Here is a 24,492-nt window from a genome sequence, read left to right as displayed (position 1 = left end):
TGGAGTGCCACGAGAGACTTCCCACCGACACATAGGCAAATGCATATCGGAATTGATATTACAATAAGGACTAAAATGGTATCATTTTAGAAATAAAATTAAACAAAAAATAACATCAATTGGGGAGACCAAACTGAATTACTGAAATTCATGAGGGGCTAAAAATAAATGTACAACAATGAAAAGATAAGGCTCAAGAGTTTATAACGTAAGCGTTGATGCAAATGTTGGAGAACTTATAAATAGCTTATCTATAAACTATATAAAGGGAGAGTTTTTGCAGTTTTGGGGGTAAATCTGTCGATCAACAAATAATGTCAAAGATTATGAAGCTTGACCCTGGATATTTTGGTAAAAATGTCTTTTATTTCACTTGGATTGAATCTCAGCCGTTGATTCACAATAAGTTATTAGTTACGGATCAAATCTTGACCGTTGAAATCCTCCAGCAATCTTGATCTCCTTCTGTATTTCGTTGATGTTTTGGTTTCTCATTTTTCATCCGTTTTCATTCTTCCAGCACTTTTAATTGCGTCGCACGTTCTCCCTTCCGTTTTCCTTCGATTTTGTAAACCTTCAGTGGCTAGATGGAAATTGAATGAAGCGTTTGCCTTGCGTTTGCGTTTTTTCTTCAGCTTCCAGGCCTATCAAGTTCTCAGCAGGTGCACTTCTATTTAACCGTTTGCCTAGGAGACGACAACGTGCGGCCACAAAAGGGCTCCCATGAAGTCCTCAGTAGGTGCGCTTCTATTTGTTCGCCACTTTCTTTCTCGTGGCTTGCATACACTGCCATTTGATTTCTTGGTTTTGATTTGTTTTATGAATTCATCATTATAAGTTCGTTTCACTTATTTCACTGGAATTTCTAGAATTTTTGTCAAATTTCGGTAAGAATCCTTCACTTTGCGCCTTAAGTTTGATTTATGTTCTGATTTCAGAGTTATCTTTTCCTAAGTTTTGATTTTGTCCAACAATTAGGACTTTACCTCTGTCTGCTATGAAATTTTCCTTTACAGGGAGAGTTGCCCGTGAAATCGCCGTTGGGGGGTTCTCTAAGGACAAAGGTGGTGATTCAGAAATTTGAAAGCTTTTGGATTTTCTCATGCGTTAATTTGTGGGTGTTTTTATGTGTGGAGTTTTTAAGCAGGGGAAAGTTTAGAAGGTTTTCCATTCCTATATATTAAAATGCTTGAGAGCTTTATTGAATTCTGATTGCTATTTGGTTTCTTTAAATTTAGTTGTTTGAGGAGGCGTAAACAAGTGAAAACATTCTTCCCAAAAAAAATAGACTTCTTAATTAATATTGATTATTTGTTTTTGTTAGTTTGTAATTATTTGAGCTTGTGTGTATTTTTCTAAGCAATGCAGCTTATAATGTTGATGAAGAAGCAATAACCTTACAAAGTCACTATTTTGATCTCTTTTCTTTCAGTCAAGCGAACCTTAAGTCATGTATGATACTGGATAGAGAGGAACATTGTGGACCAATAAGAAGGGGTGGAATGCAGAGACCAGTACGACGATTAATTGAAGAACATCAGAGGCTTTGAGGGAATCCAAGGTGAAGTCAAGTAGAGTCATTCAATTTATTTTAAGCGTTCCTTCTATTATATGTGTTCACAGCATAAGATGCCTTATTATTGTTACTTTAGGACAATGAGAAACAAAAAAAATTGCGTGTTTCTTCCTCTCCTTATTATAAGCATTCAAAAGGTGGTCGCCAATCGCCATTGGGGGTTAGAGATTGAGGGCAGAGTCTGAATGGTCCCAGGCGCACAGGAGGGATCGAAGGGATCGGAAAGGATATCAACATGAGTGCTCTATCAGTCATTATTTAATTATTAATAGTTTCAGCGCATATGAATTTAAACTTGAATTTTGAAATTGGTTGTTCAACATGCATTCTACTACGTGGGAAAGGCTATCATGTCCAATGAGGAATTTGATAATCTCAAATGTGGGAAAAGAGCAGTGTTGATGCTAGGTATGGAGCTGAAACTGTAATGATAAATACATGATTTCCTGCTAACCTGTAATTAACTAAAATAATCTCATTTTTTATTTGTTAACTACACGCGCAGGTTCTGATGAGCAAAAATTCTTGGAAGCAGCTATGGCCTATGGGCCTGAAAAACCAATCATGAGCAATGGAGATTATGTTGATTTAAAACAGAGGCTAAAGGTACTTAATTTGCCTATTTGAATGGGCGGGGATTTGAATAAAGGGTCCGCTTTGTGTGTTTTGTAATGTCTTGATGTTTGATGATCAGTTCCCCATATCAGTTTTGTAGATTTGAAATCGAACAATCTGTTTGATTTTTGTGTGCTCGGAATAATGAATTTTACATAAATAAAGTGGTGGGTTCTGAGATGGATTGAGACTTAGATTTATTGATTTATTGGCTATTGCAGTTCTGAATTGGTTAGAACATTACCCTGTGGCATGATGTTTCTTTGAAGAGTTCTCTTAACTTTCTAAAGCAAATATATGTTCATGGTATTTTTCTTGAATCAGCATCTTTATCCCAGTAATTGTAGACATGTGTTCTACATAGAGTTTATGATGTGGTTAATGAAAGTAGTATTTTTTTCCATTGATTACTCAATCCGAATGTTTTGGCCTCCTGTTTTTTTTTTTACAGCAAAAAGAATAATATTATAAGCAACTTGGTGAGCCAAGCATGAAGGAAAGCAACTTGGTATGCTGTTTTTCTCTGCAGCTTCTTTCTTTTTGCAGCTACTGTCATGCTCTTCTCCTTGTGTTTTTTTTTGCTGCAGCACTGTGATGGTTTGGTCTGTTTGCTGGTATGGGTTTTGCTGCAGTCGTTGGTCTTCCTTTTTGCAGCTCCTGTTTTGCCTGCATCTTTCTCTTTGTTTCTTTTAAGCTTAGCTTTAAGTGTTTGTTTTCTCTTCTGTTTTTTCCTTTGCTTTTGCTTTGATTTGTTTTCTTTGTAATGTTCCCTCTGTACCTTAGGCTTTGCCTACCCTTATTTAAAATATATTTGGTTTCTCCAAAAAAATGTTTTAGAAAATATGACTGAGAGATTTTTTATAATGCCAAAGGTGTGAAGTTCTCCATATCTTTCTCTATTAATCATATTCCCTTTCAACCATATTTAAAGACTTGGTAGTTTCATTTTCATTTTGATCTTATTCCAGGAAACCCAGTTGAGAAAGTCAATTTGAATCTGCTAGAGACAAGCAACGATGGCAGCAATGGCTATTGTCATAAAAGAAAAGCAAAGAGTGTTCATACTCCCCTTATATTTCTCTGAGTCTGACTAACAATTGTCCTTATACTGGCCTAATGGTGCCTCCTAAGTCCTAACATATCCTTTTTACTCTGCATTCATTTTACATTTGGCTGTCTGAGGAGAACTTATGAATGAAATGGTGCTTTAAGTTGTCTTTTGTTTTGTTTAAAGCTACTATATGTTGATATTTTTGGTTACTTATTCAATGAGTTATTTTCTCATATTGCATAAAGGTAGGAGGTGTCCATGGCTGCAAATTCAAGAAAACACACATTGGAGGCTTTGGAGAGAACAATTGTTGTTGCTTAAAATTAAATTTTCTCAAAAGAAAAGAAGAGCAAAAAAGCTATAAATATAAGCACGGATATGGCAGGAATCATTATCAACTCGGATGGGGGTTCTGATGAGTCCTAACCACCTGTCTTGAATGTTTAGAAGCTTACACAAATGAGCTCTACATGTATGTTGATTTGGTGTTTCATTCAATCCTATTAACTTCATCGTCCCTGCAATCAAACAAGGAGAAGAAAGATGTTTATTTTCAAATATCTATCAATGTATCACCATAAAGTTCTTAAAATCTTTTGTTGTTTGATTCCAAAAACAACAATGAGACTTCATCTGGGTATTCTGGAACGGAAACCAGTTGGACAAGAACAACCCATAAACTAATAGAAATTAAAAAGTAAAAGAAAAGAACAGAAAAAAAAGGAATAGAAATTAAAACAGTGAAAGTCTTCTCTTTTTATTTATTTCTTTGTGTGGGGTGAAATAGTTATAAATGAAACTATTCCCTCAATTTTTTTAGGGAATTGACTATTTCATCTTTTGTTAAACAGAAATGTGATAGCTAAATGATAAAATGAAGTCCTGAAAATGTGCTCAAGTTAGTAAGAGAAAGATACCAACATGATTTGTAGGCATTTGTTGTTAAACTTAGATTGATTATATGTTGAACTTTGATTTAATTTTTTTTATTGAACTTGATTTCTTTAACTTGGTTTTCTTGAGTACTTTTAATCTTCTATACTGACATGGGTGTGTTTTTTCAGCTCATGATAGTGTCTTTAACTCTTAATCATCGTGCCATCCAATTTTGCATATTTCAATCCCATCTTCTTCAATAAAATTGCCTTCATTTTTTATCTACTAATGACTGAATTATTAAAAAAAGTGATTACATAGGCACATGTAATTTTTTTATGGGTAACCGAAACTTTTGATATCGCAACCTTTTGGAATTTATAACTGATATATTAACCACTAAATTTTTAATAAACACAATTTAACCACATGTAACAGAAGTAGTGGTAGTGCAAATTTTATTTGACGGTTTCAGTTTTCCCATCCATGTCATGCTATATCCTTCTTCTATTTACCTTGAAATTATTTAAAAGATGTTTTATTACTTATTATTATTTGATTTTTACGAGATAGGAAATTCCAAAGGGCACACATATGAGGCACAAGCGCATTTTTTTATAGGCAGGCACAGGGGCATGTGCTATGCAATGGACTTACTAGAAGACAATAAAGAATACATTGATTGACTAATAGAAACTTTGTTTGGAAAAAACTTGAGAATATTTAAGTGATAATATTGTATAGACAAAGACTTCTTATGCAATGTTGCGATTAGTACATTTTTAATCAATGCTCATAACAAAAGGCAAAAACAACAAAGAAATAAAATAATTGCGCTTATAAAATAAAAATATACATATTCATCGCGGAAAATAAACTTACAAATTTATGTTTGCTTATATTTAAAAATAATTTTGTTTTTTTAAATCATAAATTTTCTTTCCATAAACATAAAAAATAGCACAAATTTAGAAAAAATACACACAAGAAACAAAAATAAATATCCCCCGTGCGGTGGTGCACGGGTAAAAGTACTAGTAGTCTGCCTATAAGATGTTTTTAACTTTTTTCATAAGTTGTTTATAATAGCTTATGAATAAGAGTTTAATCTAATTTATAATTTGTTTTTAAATATTTTCAATGAATTTCTCAAATTAGTTTATGAACAAGTGTTTATGATTATAGGCTTATAGCGCTTAATTAAATTGTCTTAGCAAACACACCCTGAGTCATAAGTGACATATCTAAGGAACAATGTAAAGTAATCCCATCATAACTGTTATGTGTCAAACTGAAACAAATGTCATAAAGTGAAACGTTAACCAGAAAAACTCATGAGAATAAAGAACAAATATATACAGAAGATTAATATTCCACCAAGAAGATGAATTATTTAGCGAGAACAAAGAAATACAGAAGCTTTTGTGTTGACTGTTGAGTAAAAGATACATAGTTACATACTCATTGATAATTTTCTACATTACATCTTCAGAGAAGCAGAGCCTTGCAGATATGGACATATGGTAGTTGTTTACAGAAACCCATGAGATATACTGATGAAGCTCCCCTCACTAAGGGTGATGAGAAGAAGATAGATACACGTAAGCATATATACATTATTTTTAAGATGACAAACCCTTAAACAAGAACACACCAACAGCACCAATGGCCAGAGTCAAAACCACAGGGATGGCAATGGATTCAATTTCACCCATTCGTCTCTGCTCTGTTCTGTCCTGCCGTGACCTTTCTCCAAAGTATTCATGCAAAAGATTGCTCAGAGTGTCTAGTTGATGTATGAGTTGACGTTGCCCTCGAGCAACAAGTAATACCTATTTTGAGTAAAAAATAATGAGTAATGCTATTTATTATGAACCATCCAGACGAAATGCAAGAAATACCTTTTTGGATTCTCAAGAAATAAATGCTTGTACTTTTTATTTAGAAGTTTTTATATAAGTAAAGTAAATGAGTTCCCTAATATAATGCCTATCTCAAATGAAGTCATATAATGCACAGCAGCAGGCATAACAGGATATACAGTTTGCATATATGTATTTAGACCAGAACTTCTGTCATGTAAGTTCGAAATGAGGAGGGGATATATCACCTACCTCTTCCATCAGGGGAGACTCTCTAGCCAGTTGAGAGCATGATGAAGAATTAGGTAGCAATGGTCCAGCCAATGAACCATTTCCTAATCCAGATACAAAGAGAGAAGTGGGGCCAGAGCCATTGCAGACCTCAGCCTGTAAAGCCAAGTTTTGTTGACTGGCTGAGACTTTGCTGATAGCAAACTTTGAATTCAGCTCTTCAATACGGGAGGTGAACTCATCCATTCTTTCATTCAATGTAGAAATTTGATCAGAAAGCTGAGTGATAACTCCCTGGCAGCTCAAGAGCAAATATCAGTGAATGAATCATTTAGACAAAAAATAAACTAAAAATTAAACCTCCTAGTCCGAAAGGCAGATAGCTATTTTCCACTGAAGTTTATAAACTTGCTACCATCTTGTCTAAAGTTTCTTCCCCTTATGCAGTATAACTTCATATCCCCTTTTTAACATTTCTACATACAGACTCAGCAGGTAGCTTTTATGAGTTCCATAAATTAAGATACAACAGGTGATACATTGACAAATGAAATGGCCAAAATGATAGTCATTTTCTATCACAACTTGAGGAAAATATCTTACTTGGTTAGCAATCGGTGCAGGTGAGTCTAGAGCTCTCCCATCAAATCGTGTGTTATTTATAGCAAGTTTAGTCAAATTAGGCAGAATCTTGTCCCTTCGATTTGAAAATGATTGTGAAATACCACTGCAGAAGACCAACATCAGGAGAACATCATGAGGCGCTTTCTCAAACTTATTTACAATCAGATTCAGGTTTAGAAATTATTTTCCCAAAATGGAGAGTAAGTTTAGAAGACATCAATATTGTTTACAAGGCAAGTTAAATCAGTCATGAAAATTAGTAAGTACCGATTAAGGTACTTCGTTCTCCTATCTGCAGAAGCTCTGGAAAGGGCTTCTTTGGGGCTTGAAACCATCTCATCATCTATGTTGAACTTTGTCTTTAGATCAGCTGGCAGTGCCTGAAGTTTGACCAGATCAGTGATTCGAGGTAGAGTATGCAAAGCGCACAAGCAGAAGGTGGTATAGTGATTCATACCATCACATCATTTACAAGCTTTTCCAGCTGAATTTGTTCAATGTACGTGCGTGGAACATATGAACCATCCAACCCCAGTTTCTCTGCCACAAATTTAACATAGTTTCTATCCTTCCCTTGCACCTTCAAAACAGCATGAACAAGTATTTAGTTCCTGAGTCCTGACAACAAAAGAAACAAATACACACAGAGAATAGGGATGGGCATTTGGCCTGAGCAACCCAAAATTTTAAGTGCTTGGGTTAAAATAAGTACCCAAGGTCTGCAAAAAGTCCATTCTGCTAGGCCAATTTTTACAAACAGGAATATATCTGAGCTAGAGTTCTCAAAATCAGGGCCAATACGATCCATCCATCCCCATATGTATAGATTTTTTTTAGGGTTTAGAGTACATAACCACACATTTATTCATGTATTCATCTAAATGGGCTGAATTGTGGCCAAGATTGGGCTATATTACACACACAAATAGGAGTAGATATAGGCTAAGCTAGCACTGTAGTGTTAATATAATGTTAAAGCCTATCCCATGGCCATTCTTACAGAATATCAACCAGAGAGACATTAACAGAAACACGCACAAGAAAAGAAAAAATATGGATAGATGAAAAATATTAGCAAATAGACAACAATGAACCACACAAGAACTTCAAACAAACCCACCTGCTCATTTTAACATAACAAAAGACCCCAACTGTTATTAATCTTAATGTGGAGAATGATTTTTCATACTGAAAGGAAAACGGCTTTAAAATAGTCAATGCATTTTCATTGAGGAAACAAGAAAGACACATGAATTAACAAAACCCAGGACAAAAGGGAATGTTTTAAAACCTTCACAACATGGTAACTCAAAAAAAAAACTACGAATGAACCACAGAAACTAATAAAGGAGACATAAATGACAATTGATGTTGTAAATAGATTCAACTTAAAAAAAGTAATATATCAATATTGTTTAGAATGAGATATTGTCCAAGTAATATGATACCTAACTTTCTTTGGTGAACTAAACAAATATGTTTGACTGGCATTCAGTCCTTCCACATGTATTTCAAAAGCACCAATTATTTGAAACTTAGCACATAAATACATAGTAATTGATTGCCTAACCACATCTACCCATCAAAGGCATATGACAGGCACAGTGGAAGTCAATAAAAAAAAAGTGAAAACTGAGTGGCCACTAATCCTGAAATGTTCTTACCATGTGTAATAAAGTCGGCAAAGAAGAAATTAGTAAGGTGTCAGGTGTGAATTATCATAGCGAGGGTTAAGAAACAATAAGAAATAAAGACCATCGGATGCTCAATGCTCTTTCTATTGTGGGGCTTGGTCGAGGGTCAAATGTAAGTAAACTTAATCCTTATAAATGTAGAGGCGTTTCCACAATCATAAAATGCAGCATGCAGGTTTCAACAAGAATAGAAAAAAGAAAAAAGGGGAAAGGTATGAATGATATGCCGGTATACCTGAACATATAAACGATTAAGTTGTTCTAGCCAATCAGTTTTTATGGACACTTTATCATCATGAAAGACATGGCTGCTTCTTTTCAGGATAGCTGCAATTGTGTACCCCAAGGCCATCAACCCTCCAAGCAGGCGCACGCTGACCTCAAAAGTAATTCTAGGGGATATTATGAATGGACTATCTGTAACCCATTCCTGAAAACAACAAAGCAATAGAGGTTTTTTAAGTAAATTTGCAGCTAAATGAAAACATTTTAGCAAATCTCACTCATGAAGGTAGGATATCAAAAGATAAAATCTGCAAAGCGTGAGTATGTAACCTGCGATATCCTCCATTGTGAAACACAGGCTTTAAAAGAAGAACAAGTAGAGTAGATATTTCATAAAGTCATGAACTATGATGATTCAATTTGCCAAGCAAAAAAGCTGTGGTAAGAATGGACAAAAAAACTGTTTGCAAGTTGCAACTTCCGAAAAAGTATCAGAGGTGATTTTTTCTTCCCCAAAGTTTATTCTCATTGAATGTCACAACTCCAGGATGTAGCTATGGCGATACAAGAGGCAGGAGCTTTTAGGCTTCTTTATCCTTACAGCAGACTTTTTAGGAACTTTTAACTAAGAAAACACGGATTTAAAAACCTTGGGGGGAAATTAAAATATAGCAAGTACCAAACTGTTTGATCAAAAAAAGGGACAATTATCTCAAAGCACAAGGTCAAGAACAATATTACCAGTGAAGCAATGGCATAAAATAAATGCACACTACCAATGCAGACAAAATTTATACATTGCTAGACATTCTTTTAAATAATAATGTAACTAACAACATGAAAGGTTATGTTTACAATAACCTAACCTCAAACATTAGATTGTACTTGCCATCACGGTTTCTCATCCTTAAATATGATTGACATGCTTCAGGGTCTTCCCCAGGGGGTAGAAGATATATGTCGTATGTTTCCTCTTTTGTCTCAGTATGCTCTGCGGCAATAACTGCCTTGATTTGATCTACTGTAACAGCCCTAGCTGACTAAAACCATAGAAAAAATCAACATAAAGTATCGTCAAGAAGACATTTGAAAATACTAAGAACCTTACTATGAAAATATAGTATATATCACCTTCAATATGTAGCTGGGATTCTGGAAACCAGAGAATGGATTAAACTTGTTAATAATTTTTATATGTGCTGTTTGGAGATCTGGCTCTATAAAAGCTTTATACATGGGATATACCTATAAAAGGAAGCAAAATAATAGGTAAATTTATGGCAGATGACTTTGTCTGACAGATTCATGTTTCCAGAACTCCTAAAAGAAATTCTAACATGGGATCAGTGAAAAACCGTTTCAGAGATTTGATGAATTATTTCTTCAGGCTCTTGACCAGCACGTTGAATGTCCCGCAAAACGCGCTTGACGAGGTCAAAATGAACTCCACCAGTGACAGAAACACGAAGATCAAGCAAAGGCCTTAATTTTTCACCTAAGGCATATATGCCTTCAACAATTACAATACGGGAGCTAGGGACTTCAACAGTCCTGTAAGGAAAATGGAACAAAATAAGTACAACTGAAATAAATCCTGGTTAGGAATAACATGATTCTATTTATGTGTGCTCCTGTCTATCCAAATTTACACATTCTATGATGCATCTCCTCTATCTACACAATAGACATTCATGTGAGATTGCGGGTATTGGCAGGTGAGTGGAGAAATACGTGAACATATATACAAGCTAAGGAGTTAAAGACAGGGAGAGAGCAATAATGCAGCATGAATGCATGATACTATAGAAATGTTTATAAACTATTAGATGGATGTTTGGTAATTATTTCCCATAACAAAAACAACTTTTTTTTCTTTTATAAAAATCTGTTTTTGGTAAATTAACGTATTTGGATATAAGTAAGTGAAACTGGTTATAATCACCATCTATTTCGTTTCATCTAAACTGAAAAATCACTTTAAAGAAATGTTATCTTATGAGCCTTTTGCTCATAATAATTTCTCTTTGCATTGCACCTCTAACCATCCTTACTAAATTCACCCCATCACGCAACTAAAGCATGGGTTTTATATTACTAAACAAATCATCTTATATCCTTAGTAAGTTACAATGTAGGAGTGATTTTCCTTAAACAGCACAAACAAAAAATACCTTAAAATCACTTTTCAGTTTGGACTCCCAAACATAAAAATGATTTTATCATAATTGATTTTTAAATAATCTTTTGCTCGATAGATAATCCAAAACACAACCATAAATTCCATATAATCAGAAATTTCTCGGATTTTCCACTTCCACACGAAAAGCATTTCAAATATATTAACTTGGTCAATACGAGTCAAGGTTATGTATTATTAGCGTTTGTATTCTCATTTTCAGGATTACCTATTTTGTGAGTGCAAACCTAGATGGAACAGCTATAAAACATACTTTTGTGTATTCTAGAAATGAATAATTGTAATGTACACCACCTGTAACCTATGCGAGAACTAGACTTGAAATCATATATTGGAACCTGGACAGACTTCCCTGCTTTAAGACCCTGTATATTTTCTAGCAAGGTATCATAATCCGTCAACCGGGGGTCTGTTTCAAATAACAATGACATTAGATCTCAGGGTTGAATAATATATCTTCCTATTTCTAGATTATTGATCAAAATGATAGATAAGTAGAAGTACTTCTTATAAATGAAGAGAGTAAAATAAGATTAGATACTAAATCAAGACAACTTAGTAAAGCCCTAAATGAAACAAGGAAACTAGATGTGTGCAGTCCTTATAGATTATGAAAAGCAATAGGTGAAAACAAAACTTACCATCGAAGTTGCCATCTATGATTCGACTAGCATCGTTATAATTGTCCATTGTTATGACAGCTATGCTTGGCATAAAATTGAGAATCTTCTCAGTGAAAACAGTTTTCCCTGCTCCAGAGGGGCCTGCAACTCCTACTAATATAATTCCATCATTCTTTTGAGCCAGCAACTGGCAAGCACGAATAACTATGAAAAATCCTTTCTCAAAAGACAGAGAATCTTGAATTGGAACAATTTCATAGCGATCAGAGTCCTTTCTTTTCACTGGTTGAACTTGATCTCGTAATAGACCATAACGTCGCCGAGGTGATTCAACACCAGGAACAGTATCAGGGGCCATTGGGGAAACCAGAGATGTTCACGCCATATGCTGCAGAAAAGGAGAAGAGCAATGAAAATCAACAGCATAAGATAGGAAAAAAACTACACCAAATAATTATTTTAAACTGCATAAATTGCATATGGAAACAAGAGCTGGCATTTTGACATTTCAAAACATATACTCAGCAACATACTACTAGTAAATGGATGTGACAGTCATAAACTGATTATAGTATTCAAATGGATGAGCAACTCCAAGTCATAATTATCAGTCACATTTTTTATGGCCAATCAAGATCTATAGTTAATATATGTGAACAAAATATAAAATAATTTAGATAAAAACCTAGAATCTCATGCTATAGAATATAAGTTGAAAAGTCAAATAATTACTCCTGCATAATAGCAAAGCAATTAGTTGAAGTGAACCAACTACCATCATCCCACTGTTTTTAACAGTAGTGAAAATCCATATCCACACATGTTATCATCCATTAATTCATAAATGAGCAATGATATATCCTCTAACAAATCTTCTTATTTTACTTTATAAAGAAAGAATTGAATGAAAAAGTAAATACATATAATATCTTAAAAACATGAAAAGTATTCAACACTTTCTTTTTCTAAAAAGCTGACAGAATTTGACTTTTTATGTCTGCAAAAATTCTCCCAGCTGGTTGGAGAAGACGGTCGGGTACAAGAGGCAAAGACCACTCCTCAGAGTACTCTTTTTTTTATACCCAAAAATACAAAAGATTTATCAAATCAAATAAGATTGTAAAATTAAAATATTTAATAGTTTGAAGTGATCATACATAATAGTGAACGAAATCATGAAATTGTGATGAAGAGGAGTGTGAAGTCGAACCTATTGAGAACCAAAGAGATGGAAGGTCCCTGCCTGCAGTGGAGGCTTTTGCAGTTTTGCTGCGGAATGCAGAGCAGAGAGTTGAAGTTGAACGCAATTTGCTGTTGGATTCTCGAATTTTTATTTTTATTTTTATTTATTTTTCGCAAGAAAATGGGTTGAATAAGACAGACTGACACGTGGGACGCGATAACTCCAACGCTTCGGACACCACACGAGTCGCAGCTGGTCATGACTTGACTTGACTTCATTTCATCCTTATACAAACTAGCGGAATTACCCGTACCCTGCACGGGTGACTTTTGTTATTTACAATTTAAATTTCGTGTAATATTATATTTTGTATCTTTTTAGTAAATATATCTTAATAATTGTTTCAACTATATGTTCTTAATATTGATAATTGTGTATTAATTTACCATAAATTTTTACTTATTTAAATATAAAAAAATTCAAATTTTTTAACTTATAAGACTTAGATTCACTAAAAAATTTGTATATACATTAAATTAAATCAATATTTTTAATTTTTTAATACATGTCTAATTATTAATATTCGATTGATCATTTTTCGTATCAATATTTCTATTTATAATAATAATATAAATAATAATAATAATATATATTTTGATTCAAAAATTTAATTTCAAAGAGAAATCAATATGTAATAAAAAAAGGCTTATCAGCACTTTTGGTCCCCCAGGTTTCATTGTGCAAATGAGGTCCCTTAAGTTTAAATATAGCATTTCAGTACCTCCACGTTTATCTCCGTCAACAGTTTTAGTCCCCCAGCGCCTTTCCGTCCAAAAGTTAACGTTTTTGTCTGATTTGGCAGTTTTTTAATTGAGGTGGCATGAGAGTAGGAGAGAGAAAGGTTAATGGGATAAAAAAAAACATCATGTGGCCCTCAGGTGACCCAATCTGAACCCAAAATATTCATAATCTTCATCTCCTTCTCTATCATCTTCTTCATCTTCCCTATCATAGCTGAAATCAAAACACAAAGTAAGTTACTTGCTTGTTATAGAGAAAGTATGAAAGAAAAAATCAACATTTTTTATTGTAATACATGTGAAAGGGTTACAGGGGATAGAGTTGTGAACGACATAGTTGATCGTGAAGAATTTATGAGATAGAGAATGAAAGGGGAGATATGTAATACGATGGTGTTGGGCTAACAAGCTTAATTGAATGTTCCAGACTTGCTAAATCCTCCAAATCCTCCACCTTTTGAGAAAACAAACACCACCATGAGGATCGTTGCCACGAGGAGAGGAAGATCCAGTTGCTCTCGTCGTCCCCCGCCGTGCTCCACCGTAGAGGTGATTTCCGACGAGTTTCCCGGTGAAAACTCCGACGACGTTTTCCAGCGAACTCCCGTGTCCTTTCATCACGAGACCACCACCATTGAAACCACCATCCTGTCCGCAACAAAACCCACTAACCAGTTTCCCCTTTGGCCACACCGCCGCTGCCACCGTCAACTCCGACGACCTCCTTTTTTAGAAAGGAAGGAACTTTGAGGTAGATCTTGCTTTCCTCTCTTCGAATCCTATGCCATAAATAAGAAGGGAGGAACATTTCCACATTGAAGAGGGAGATAGGTGGTGTGAAAAATGGAGAGGGAGAAAGGTCTGATGGTGGTGTGGAGAATGGAGAGGGAGAAAGGTTTGATTTTTAAGGGGATTTTTGCTCTTTCTTTCTCAAAGCACAAGAGACATGATTTCACGAGTTGATGGTGTCATCACATTCATGTTCCAATCTGATATCTCACTTTCAATTGTGATTGATAATTGATAATTGATTTTGCACTTCAAACCATAACAAAAACTGGACCCCAAACACAGCATCATCTTCCTCTCTTTCACTTTGAAGTTTGAACACACAAGAGAGAAGAGAAAAGAGGCATAAATCTGGGTTGATTTGCTTAGGTTGGGTTGAAGAAGATGATGTTTCTGGGTAGTGGTGAAGAAGAGGGAGCATGTGCACCTCACATGGTGGGTCTTATGAGTCCTCTCTCCTAATGGGTGTCCACATCAATTAAAAATTATACACGTCAGCAAAAAACGTTAACTTTTGGACGGAAATGCGCTGGGGGACTAAAACTGTTGACGGAGATAAACGTGGAGGTACTAAAACGCTATATTTAAACTTAAGGGACCTCGTTTGCACAAATGTGAAACCTGGGGGACCAAAAGTGCTAATAAGCCATAAAAAAATAAACCCCACTTCTAATAAAACGCAAATCAAATCATAGGAATAAATCCCCAAATTAAATAAACCAAAATAATATATAATTTACCAAAATTATTTAGATCCAAAGACTTCTCTTATTTTTGAATAAAGTCTCACGTGACTATTACTTTTAAGTTTGAACTCGTTCCCCTTTACAGTCTTTTGTCTTTGGCTCTTTTTTTTTTTGAAAAGTTGTCTTTGATTCTTTGATCATACCTTTGGTAACCACCGGCTACCAGGGACGATGGAGGAAAAATTCATTTTATCAATCCAAGCAGATAAATGGAAGGATTTCCGTCTTTCCCATTCATGATTTAAAAAAGGGGTGAACAATATATAATTAAAATCATGAAATAGGGATGTTCATAACGAAACCAAACCAATTAAAATCGCTCAAACCGATCCAAAAAAATCAAAACCAAAAAAATCGAAAACCGCAAAAATCGATATTTTCTTCCCATGTTCAAAATCGAACCGATCCAAACCAAACTGAAGTATTTATTTACTTAAATTTTGGCATACATACTTAACCATTTAACCATATTTATAATGTTTTTTTATCTTTTTAGTAAATATGTTTTTAACAAATGGTTCAAATATATATTCTTAATAGTGAATATTTTGTATTAATTAACCTTAAATTTTAGTTAATTAATTATGAAAGAAATTAATAATTTTTTTAAAATACTTAAATTCACTCAACGTTTAAAGTCAAAATCTGTTTTTAATTCATTTGAATTTTAAACTATAAAATTGTGAAATAAAATATAAGAGGAATAACTTTTTTTTTTGTTAAATGAATAAGTGAGAGATAATTTTATTTCGAAAGGTAGAAGATATAATATTAAGGATGCCAAATGTTTTTTTGAAATTAAATTCTTAAATCTTAGATAGATTGACTCATTGACCACCAAATTTCTTTTAAAAAAAAAGACAATTCAATTCAATTATATCTTGTCTATAGTTGTTCAACAACCTTCGTCCCTGTTTTAATGTTCTTTTTTCCATTCAAAAAAAATGTATTTTATTTTATCTGAACATTTTTTTTTCATTATGATTTCTCTCTCACATTACAAAATGGCCCCAAAAAGCTCATCCTTTTATCTTCCATCAGCATTTTCCAGAATCGACAGTTTTACCCTATGTTTCTCTCAATCGTAAAATTCATCAGCCCCAAAACCTGCACCATTTCTTTCTTCCATGGATTCTCTAGCTTGGAACTGGTTTTGTTTCAATACAATTTTGCTTACCCAAAAAAAATGTATTGCTTGGTTTATATTTGGTGAGACCCAAAAGACTTGGAAAAAAGAGAGAATGATTACGCCATGTCCATCTCTTTTTCTCCAACAGTTCAATTTGTCTTCTTAATTTCTTCATGCTTCTTACTTCCATGCGTTTTCTTTATTTCATTCATTTTGTGCTTATAAAATATGAACAACCTTAAGCAGCCTGTTGAATGGCTGTGCTTCGCTCAATTTTTTTTGATGTTTTTAACCAAGTTTCACTTCCTCCACCTATGATGTGTCTAATATACAAAAACATGGAAGGAAAATGATGGCTCTTGAGGACATGGTGGAAAATACTGTTGATAGGAGGCAGAAAAAGATGATCAAGAATTGAGTTTCTGGTGCAAGTTCAAGAGCAGTAAAACAGGTGATCTTTCTATTTCTTTATTTTTAGTTCAATGAGTTCTTATTTTCAATTTGTTTTCCTTCAATAAAAGCACTCAATCTGAATGATAGATACTGTAAACAGGCATACATAAATGTACTCGAGCGTAATGTCTAAAGTCTTGAAGTGGAAATTGAAAGGCTGATGAAACCAATGGTTAGATTATTGTGTAATACTAAAAAAGATTAACAAATGGTCTTCATTCATAAAGAACAGCAAGGAGCGGAATTGCGGTGTAAAACATGAACTGCACATAAGACAGCGATCCAGAATCTTCTGACACAAATCCCTTGTTGCTTCGTGCATGCTTTCTTGACCTGCATAAATTCACATCCAATATAATTAAGTGAATTTTGTAATATTTATTTAGTAAAAAGAACAATTAATACTATTTTCATAGAATACTATATGCCTATAATGTCACCGAGAGTTAGCTCAAGTGGTAAGAGTTAGGGGACATAAGGGTTGGGGAGGGGAAGGTCCAAGGTTCGAATCCTGGAAGGAAAATTTGAAGGGATTTTCTAACTTACTAACAACTAACCACTAACATTTGTCTATCAAAAAAAAAAAAACTATATGACTATAATACAAAGAATCATGTACGTTATATACTTACGGTTGTTCTTCCTTCCCTGAACCTATTAAACTCAGATAATGCATGAAAAAATATAATATACAACCCACCTAAACACCCAAAAATATTTTACATGTTAGAATTAACATATTAACACATAAATTATTTATAATACCGAATGTAAATGAATCTATAGTACTCTATAAACCATACCTTATAGAGTTATATTTGAAAATACTCTCTCGTACACAACATGAATTGTTTTGTCAGAAGGTAGATCATCATGATTTTCTATTAGGATCTGTAGCCCTTGTTTGTTTTTTACTCTAGATAGAGCAACATATAATTGTCAATGGCTGAAGACTCGCCTTGGAAGATATAATCCTACACACCCAAGTATTAACTAATAAATAAAATATGAATTTTTTGGTAATATATGTCAGTACCTTTGTACATTTTCATTTTAGCCAACTGCAGAATAAGAACCACTGGACCATCGTGTCCTTCAGCAACATATTGTAAAAATTGTTGAGCAAAATCTTCCCACAGTGTACACCTTAGGATTTCACTTCCGCTATAATTTATTTGATAAAATGAATAGATAGTGTTTAAATTTAAAAAATTGAAGGAAATTTTAAATATAATACTTACTCTAGAGCATCCAAATCAACAACAATATAGTTGACTGACTGTAGTAACTTCTTTCTTGAAGTCTGATAGTTATCATTTGGCTACGACAACACCTAAGGTGTCTGCATCAAAATATTAAAAGTGATGATCTCTATATTTATTTTAAAAATACAAATACTTTTTACACATACCGATCAATTCCTCGTCCTCTTTAAGATTTTCAAATATTGAACCATATGGTGCGAAGCTAAACCCATAATAAGGAATTTTTCGAGCTTCTATAGGTTTCACTTCAGTTTGCAACTTGAAATACAACCTGCATGGATGAGTGCAAGGTGTCTATTTGTAATTATTAATAGCGACGCTGAGAATGACAATTTCATAGCACACCCCCTCTTTTAAGGCTGACTCAAATTTTACAACGTGGCTGCTCCACACTGTAGCCTGAATCTTGTCACCCTGGAAATTGTTGGATTTTCGTTTAAAAAAAATATGGATGAAAGATTGTTTTTTTTTTAAAACAGATCAACATGCTCATATCTAAAAAACCGCAAGGGCATGAATTTGTTTGTAAATAAACCTTAGCATCCAGGAGGATCATGTCAATTTCGTTAATATCGTTTTTTTTTTAAAAACATTATTCAATTATAATGTTCAAATCCTTAACTTCATATAATTTTTAAATGTATAATTTATATCTTTTAATTATTTATTTAATATTTTATTACAATATTCAATTATTATTTTTAAAAGCTATTCAATCAATTTTAGCATTAACGTTTTTTTTTGAACGTGCATTAATGGTTGTTTAAAATAGGAAAAAATTTGAAATTTATGTAGTGATTGGAGAAACTTAATAATGAGTATGGAGAAACCTAATAATGATTGTTTTAATGGTTGTTTAAAATAGGAAAAAAATTTGAAATTTGAATGACTTTTTTTAATATAGCTGTATTTTAATATTTATAAAAAACGACATATGAATGTCAATATTTTTTTCATTAATATATGTTTATTTTTTAAATTAATGAATTATTATTTTGATTTTTTTTTTGATAATATTTGTAAAAACAAATCTGGATTTCATGCTATTTTTTTCGTAAATATCAGCTTTTTTAAGACCTTATTCAATTAAAATGTTCAAATTCTTAATTTCATATAATTCAATCAATTTTAGCATTAACGTTTTTTTTTTTGAACGTGCATTAATGGTTGTTTAAAATAGGAAAAAATTTGAAATTTATGTAGTGATTGGAGAAACTTAATAATGAGTATGCAGAAACCAAATAATGATTGTTTTAATGGTTGTTTAGAATAGGAAAAAAAAATTGAAATTTGAATGACTTTTTTTAATATAGCTGTATTTTAATATATATAAAAAATGACATATGAATGTCGATATTTTTTTTCATTAATATATGTTTATTTTTTAAATTAATGAATTATAATTTTAATATTTTTGTTTTTTGATAATATTTGTAAAAACAAATCTGGATTTCATGCTTTTTTTTTTTCGTAAATATCAGTTTTTTTAAGACCTTATTCAATTAAAATGTTCAAATTCTTAATTTCATATAATTGTTAAATGTATAATTTTTCATTATTTATTTAATATTTTAAAAAATTATGCAATTATTATTTTCAAATATGAATTTTCGTATTATTTAATTCAATGATTGTTAGGCATTATTTTTGCAATGTTTTCAAAATTATGGCTATAAAAGAAAACTGAAAATTAAAATGTAATAAATTAGACCACAATAATTAAGGTGAGTTATGATTGAATGTTGTGACAAAAAAGTAGATTGGTTTTTTTTCTTGGAGGGAAAATTGATAACTTTAGAGGTGTCATGTGTCATAGATTTCTAGAAGAAAACCTTCTTTTCATATGATGCAATCAATTTTAGGATTGATGGTTATTAAAAATAGGAAAACATTTATAATTTATGTACAAACTTTATGATTTTGACCGAATTAACAATGACTGTTTAAATTAAAAAAAAACAATAGTTTTTTTTAAATAGAAATTTTTTTAAAATTATTTGAATGAATTTTTTTAATATACTTGTATTGCAAATCATCTTTTCTTTAGTATTATTTTAAAAGCTGTGTTTTATTTTTTTTGCAAATAAATAGTGTTAAACATGGGGTTGAACTTATAATTTTGCACTATTTATTTATACTGTTAAAACATCATGAGATTTTTATTTTAACAGCTGTGTTGTAGTTATTTTGTATAAAAAAAAGCTGGGTTAATATTTATAGATTTGATGTAAAAAAATTAATAAAAAAGAATCTGGGTTTTGTATGTTAGGCATGTGTTTCATTCCTAAAATTTTTTTTTGAATCCGTATTGTTTAATAAAAAAAATAAAAAAATTATTTTCAATCCGTATTGTTTAATTTTTTGAATGTTAGGCATGTGTTTTGTAATTGTTTCTATTTTATGTTTATCAAAGAAAACTGAAAATTAAATTAGATAACAATAATTATGTGAGTCATGTGGTTTTATGTTGGAAAAAAAAAGGAAGGATTTTTTTTTCTTGGAGGGAAACCGGAAGAATTTTGGGGTGCCATGTGGCATAGGCTTCTAGAAGGAAACATTATTTTCATATATATATAGATGACAAACCTGTTTAAAACCCGCCAAATAGAAACCCGCGCGCGTACGGGTACGGATATCCGCCTCGCTGACCCTGTGAACCGGAAACCTGGCACGCTGAGATAAGCTGTCGTAGGAGCTCTCAGCTCATATTTAACATTATTATGAGCTCAAATTGAAACAGAACTAGGAATTGTAGAAACTGAAAAATGGGATTAATATTTTTTTTTATGAAAATGGGATTAATATCTATCTATCTATCTATAATAATATATATAAAACTGCTGGTGGTGTGGCCAGGGACCACACCGGTAAGTGGCTCTTTGGTTTTCAGCCAATGTGAGCAGAGGTAGCATTACTTGCGCCGAACTCTGGGGTGCGTTCCATGGCCTCCAAATAGCAACTCAATGGGGTTTGAGGAGGGTTCTTCTCTCTCGTGATTCTAAAGTTGTTGTTGAATTATCGAACGGGCGAGACATGCCCTTCCACCATCATCATCATTTGATTTCTGCTTGCAAGAGGCTCATGGTTGTGTTTGATTTCTGCCGAGTAAGTCATGATTTCAGAGAAACAAACAAAGTTGTCGACGCTTTGGCGCACCGTGGTCAGTCTAACAGTTTCGGAGTTCATCTCCATGTTTCTCCTCCTTCGGGGACTAGTGATGATTTGCTTTTTGACAGGGTTGGTGGCACTAGCTTGCGCATGGTTGTTGCGCCTAGTTAGGCTCTTCTCCTTTGTTTTTTCTGGGTTTCCCCTTCCTCTTGATCAAAAAAAAATATAATAATAATAATATATATAAGATAATTTTTTGCAGTTTTGAGGGTAATTTCGTACTTCAACAAATCATTGTACATGAACTAGATTCTCTCTATGGGTAATTCAATAAATTTAAATATAATTAGTAAGGATTAAATCTTGGCCATCCATGCTTTGCAATCTTGGCCGTCAATTTCTTTTCTGTTTCTTTTGTGTTGAAACTTTCATTATTCTTTTCCATTTGAAAAAGTCACTCTCACATTCACCATTCAGACTTTTGCGCTCTCCGACTTTTGCGCTCTCCCCTGCTTTCTCCAAAGACATCGTTTCAGAAAATTAACCAAAATGCATGAATAAATATGATTTCATGGGATGCTTGCATTCAAACTCCACTGCCATTATAAAATTCGATAAGTCATTTCACAGCAAACAACCGTCTAAACTGAATTCTTCTATTCCTAATTTTTTGCCTTACTCTCTTCCTGACACGCTTAGTTTGCAGAATACAGGTATCGTAAGCTCCATACGTGGGAGGAGCTATTGCTTCCTTCCTCTCCCCCTTTTTGTTACTATATTGTTACTCACGTTTGTCGTGCTTCTTTTGGTCATTGACATTTGCAGTTGCAGGAATGATTTCCTTTACATGTAGGTACAATTTCTCATATAGGCATTTTTTATATTTTGTTTTCATCCAGTGTTGTTTTTTCTGAGTTGGGTAATTAATTATGGGCTCATGATTTGGTTTAGTGATGTGTGTTTCGGTAGTGCTTGATATAAATTGAACCCTTTTATTTGGAAAGTGAGGTTGATTAACTTTTGTGTATGATGGGATTGGTATGGCTGAATGCAAGCAAGGATCTATTCAAAAAATGACAATAAAAAATAGCACATATGTATATATCAGATCAATGAACATATGTATATATCAGATCAATGAAACTGGTCTTCTTTTTACAGCCTAAAAATTCAATATATTCAAACAAACTATCACATGTTGTTGAGTACCTTACAATGGAGATAGAAGAATAATTTTGGACTTCTTCTCAATCTTTCCTGAGATGCACTTCTCAGCATCAACACCCCAAATCAGAGTTCGTCATTGCAGCACCTGCCCCGCATTTTTTGGTTGGTAGTGTGCATCAGTGTATGTGAAGATAATAGGGAACACAAGAAAAAGTGATAAAAATTATGTATTAAAATGATATTATAAATTGATTAATGATAAACCTATTTACTCTGCAAAAGTGAAATCACAAGAAAAAGTGACTACAAAGTAGAAAATGATGCAGAACACATGAAGACACACCAAACTACTCTAAAATCATGATTGAAGAATGATGGATAAGAAAAAAACTAGCAAGTACCCAGAAAAGGAAAATAGGTAATTGGAAGCAAAGATGAATGAATAAAAATACATTTTTCTTTTTTCTTGGGATAATTAGAAGCTCAGGACTCAAAATTTAAAAAATTAGAAGCTCATTTAAACCAAAGAGAAAGAGAATAATTTGAAAAAGTCAAAGAGCTTTACAAATCAAAATATCCCAGTGTTTTATAAAGAGAAACCACATTCGCAATCACACCATTGAACAAATCATTTGAAGTTATAAAATCTATAAACACTCTGGACATTTTTTTTATATTCATATTGAACACTGTTTGGACTGTTCCATAATGGAAGCTTGAGGGTTTTAGATGTCGGCCCAACACTAATGAGTCATAATGCCAACTTTAAAGTGAAGCTTTTTTTTTTTAGCCTTTTTGACTTAGTGTTAATGCTTGGTTTTTTGGGGCTTTTTTTACTTGTAAAGAAATACTTTTTGACGCTTTTTTTCCTTAGTAAAAAAAATTTGGAGGCCTAAAGCCCTTGCTTGGGTGACTTTACCCTTGAGTCGGCCCTGTTGTGTGGGTGCGGGATTTGGCCGCTGAGGTATTTGGCGGTGGCGAATTTTGTGGCGGCGAATGATGTGAATGAGAGCTATGGAAGCACCATTATGGGGAACTTGTTGAGGGTTGCGAAGGAGGAGGAGGGGAAGTGAGTGGTTACTCATTTGGAAGCGAATCGCGTGATGACTGGTTATTATCTGCAGAAGAGTTTGTTTGATTTCATTGATGTTGATTCGTTTGGGAGGGATTCTTCTTTCTTGAGATCTGTTATGAGTGCTTTGAAGCTTGGTGGTTTGCTCTATGTTACTTCAACTGATGGCTATTCTTCTGGTGGTTACCGTCCTCATCGGTAAGAGTTTCTATCTGTTATTTTCATTTTTTTAAAAATATTTTATGTTCCTTATATTTAGCTAAGTTTGTTAGGTGTGTGAGTCTGTGAGATTCTTTGTTTAACTGTGTAAAACAAAATATGCTACTATTAAGGGATTATTCTATGATATTGTTTGAATTTGATGATGTCTTGTGACTATTTCATTAGTGGTTTCTGATTTTTGTTTGTTAGGGAAGGGTATCTGACTTTTTCTTCTCTATTATGTATCACTCATTATATCTCTTATTTCTCGGTCTTCTATTTCTTCCTCGCTCTAGTGCGGGGATAGAAATGATATGTTTATGTAACATTAGTAATTGCATATTTGCATGTTGTATTTGTAATGGATTTGGGGACCCATTGGTTGGTAGTTATATAACATTGCTACTCTTTTCCCTAGTTTTTTAGCTGCATATGGAACCTATGTGCACCCTATGCCATTTTCGAATGGGAATGGTTTGCGAATGCTTATAGGTGGGGCGGTAAGGGAGGCTGCATTGTTGGGGTATTCCATTACTCCATTATATTCGTACTATGCTTGTCATGGACCTGTTTTCAGAGTCTTGCTCAGATTAAATCGTGGGAAGATTTATGACAGCAGGTGATGTGTAATTGTGATTCATGTTACGTCTTGTTAAGTGTTTGGTTTTCCCTTTGTGTTTTCGTTTGATTTAAATGCTATGATGCCATTTTATTCATTGCTTTTATGATTAATGTAGGCATTATGGTTATATTGGGTTTTGCCACAAGTATGGAAATTCCCATGAATTTTCTTGGGATCAGCTTGGTCAGTTCAGTTGCTCCTGCAGTATGCCACAGGTATGGTATGGTTTGTTTAGATTTTGTGTGTGTATTTGCGTACCAGTTGAGTGTAATGCGAACATAATTTCATCACAGTCCATGAGAAGAATTTTTCATTCATTTTTGTTGGAACTTCCATTCATATTCAAGGCTTCAGTAAAGTGCCCTATGTCTCTAGTAAAGTGC

At 33.3% G+C, this 24,492-nt stretch overlaps 2 protein-coding genes and 2 long non-coding RNA genes across 19 annotated transcripts in view; 2 read left to right on the top strand and 2 right to left on the bottom strand.

The window, feature by feature from the left end:
• Positions 1–474: 474 nt before the first annotated feature.
• Positions 475–4,094, top strand: LOC130714336 (uncharacterized). 5 transcript variants are annotated; one of them, XR_009011255.1, is made up of 7 exons: positions 475–739; positions 1,017–1,064; positions 1,433–1,984; positions 2,082–2,182; positions 2,413–2,497; positions 2,643–2,699; positions 3,160–3,409. It is a non-coding gene; the product is annotated as an uncharacterized LOC130714336 (long non-coding RNA). The 5 variants fall into 5 exon arrangements; XR_009011252.1 differs by lacking the exon at positions 2,413–2,497 and adding an exon at positions 3,488–4,094 and having other exon boundaries at positions 478–739; positions 3,160–3,310; XR_009011254.1 differs by lacking the exon at positions 2,413–2,497 and adding an exon at positions 3,488–4,093 and having other exon boundaries at positions 479–739; positions 3,160–3,393.
• A 1,359-nt stretch (positions 4,095–5,453) lies between these two features.
• LOC130711319 (inorganic pyrophosphatase TTM1) lies at positions 5,454–12,940 on the bottom strand. The gene is made up of 12 exons (XM_057560881.1): positions 12,785–12,940; positions 11,593–11,962; positions 11,246–11,360; positions 10,110–10,305; positions 9,886–9,999; positions 9,621–9,794; positions 8,765–8,959; positions 7,293–7,415; positions 7,103–7,215; positions 6,815–6,938; positions 6,233–6,505; positions 5,454–5,950 (listed from the first exon to the last, which is right to left on the bottom strand). The coding sequence occupies exons 2-12, from the start codon at positions 11,930–11,932 to the stop codon at positions 5,741–5,743; spliced, it is 1,977 nt and encodes a 658-aa protein (XP_057416864.1). The 5' UTR covers positions 11,933–11,962; positions 12,785–12,940; the 3' UTR covers positions 5,454–5,740.
• A 3,860-nt stretch (positions 12,941–16,800) lies between these two features.
• LOC130713782 (uncharacterized) overlaps positions 16,801–24,492 on the bottom strand; it is a 9,515-nt gene continuing 1,823 nt past the window's right edge. For 3 of the 12 annotated variants that reach the window (XR_009011024.1, XR_009011023.1, XR_009011022.1), the window contains one exon: positions 22,150–22,359. This is a non-coding gene — a long non-coding RNA (uncharacterized LOC130713782). The other 9 variants (XR_009011027.1, XR_009011025.1, XR_009011026.1 and 6 more) reach the window with 9 other exon arrangements.
• LOC130713781 (uncharacterized) overlaps positions 23,212–24,492 on the top strand; it is a 24,877-nt gene continuing 23,596 nt past the window's right edge. The window contains exons 1-3 of the mRNA XM_057563583.1: positions 23,212–23,484; positions 23,906–24,106; positions 24,225–24,324. Coding sequence (XP_057419566.1) covers positions 23,318–23,484; positions 23,906–24,106; positions 24,225–24,324 — 468 coding nt within the window. The 5' untranslated portion in view covers positions 23,212–23,317. The remainder of the gene's footprint in view (positions 23,485–23,905; positions 24,107–24,224; positions 24,325–24,492) is intronic.

This window comes from Lotus japonicus, chromosome 4 (genome assembly GCF_012489685.1).
Source record: "Lotus japonicus ecotype B-129 chromosome 4, LjGifu_v1.2".
Lineage (NCBI taxonomy): Eukaryota > Viridiplantae > Streptophyta > Magnoliopsida > Fabales > Fabaceae > Lotus > Lotus japonicus.
Note: the sequence above shows the minus strand (reverse complement) of the source record. Positions and strands in the feature narration are given on the sequence as shown.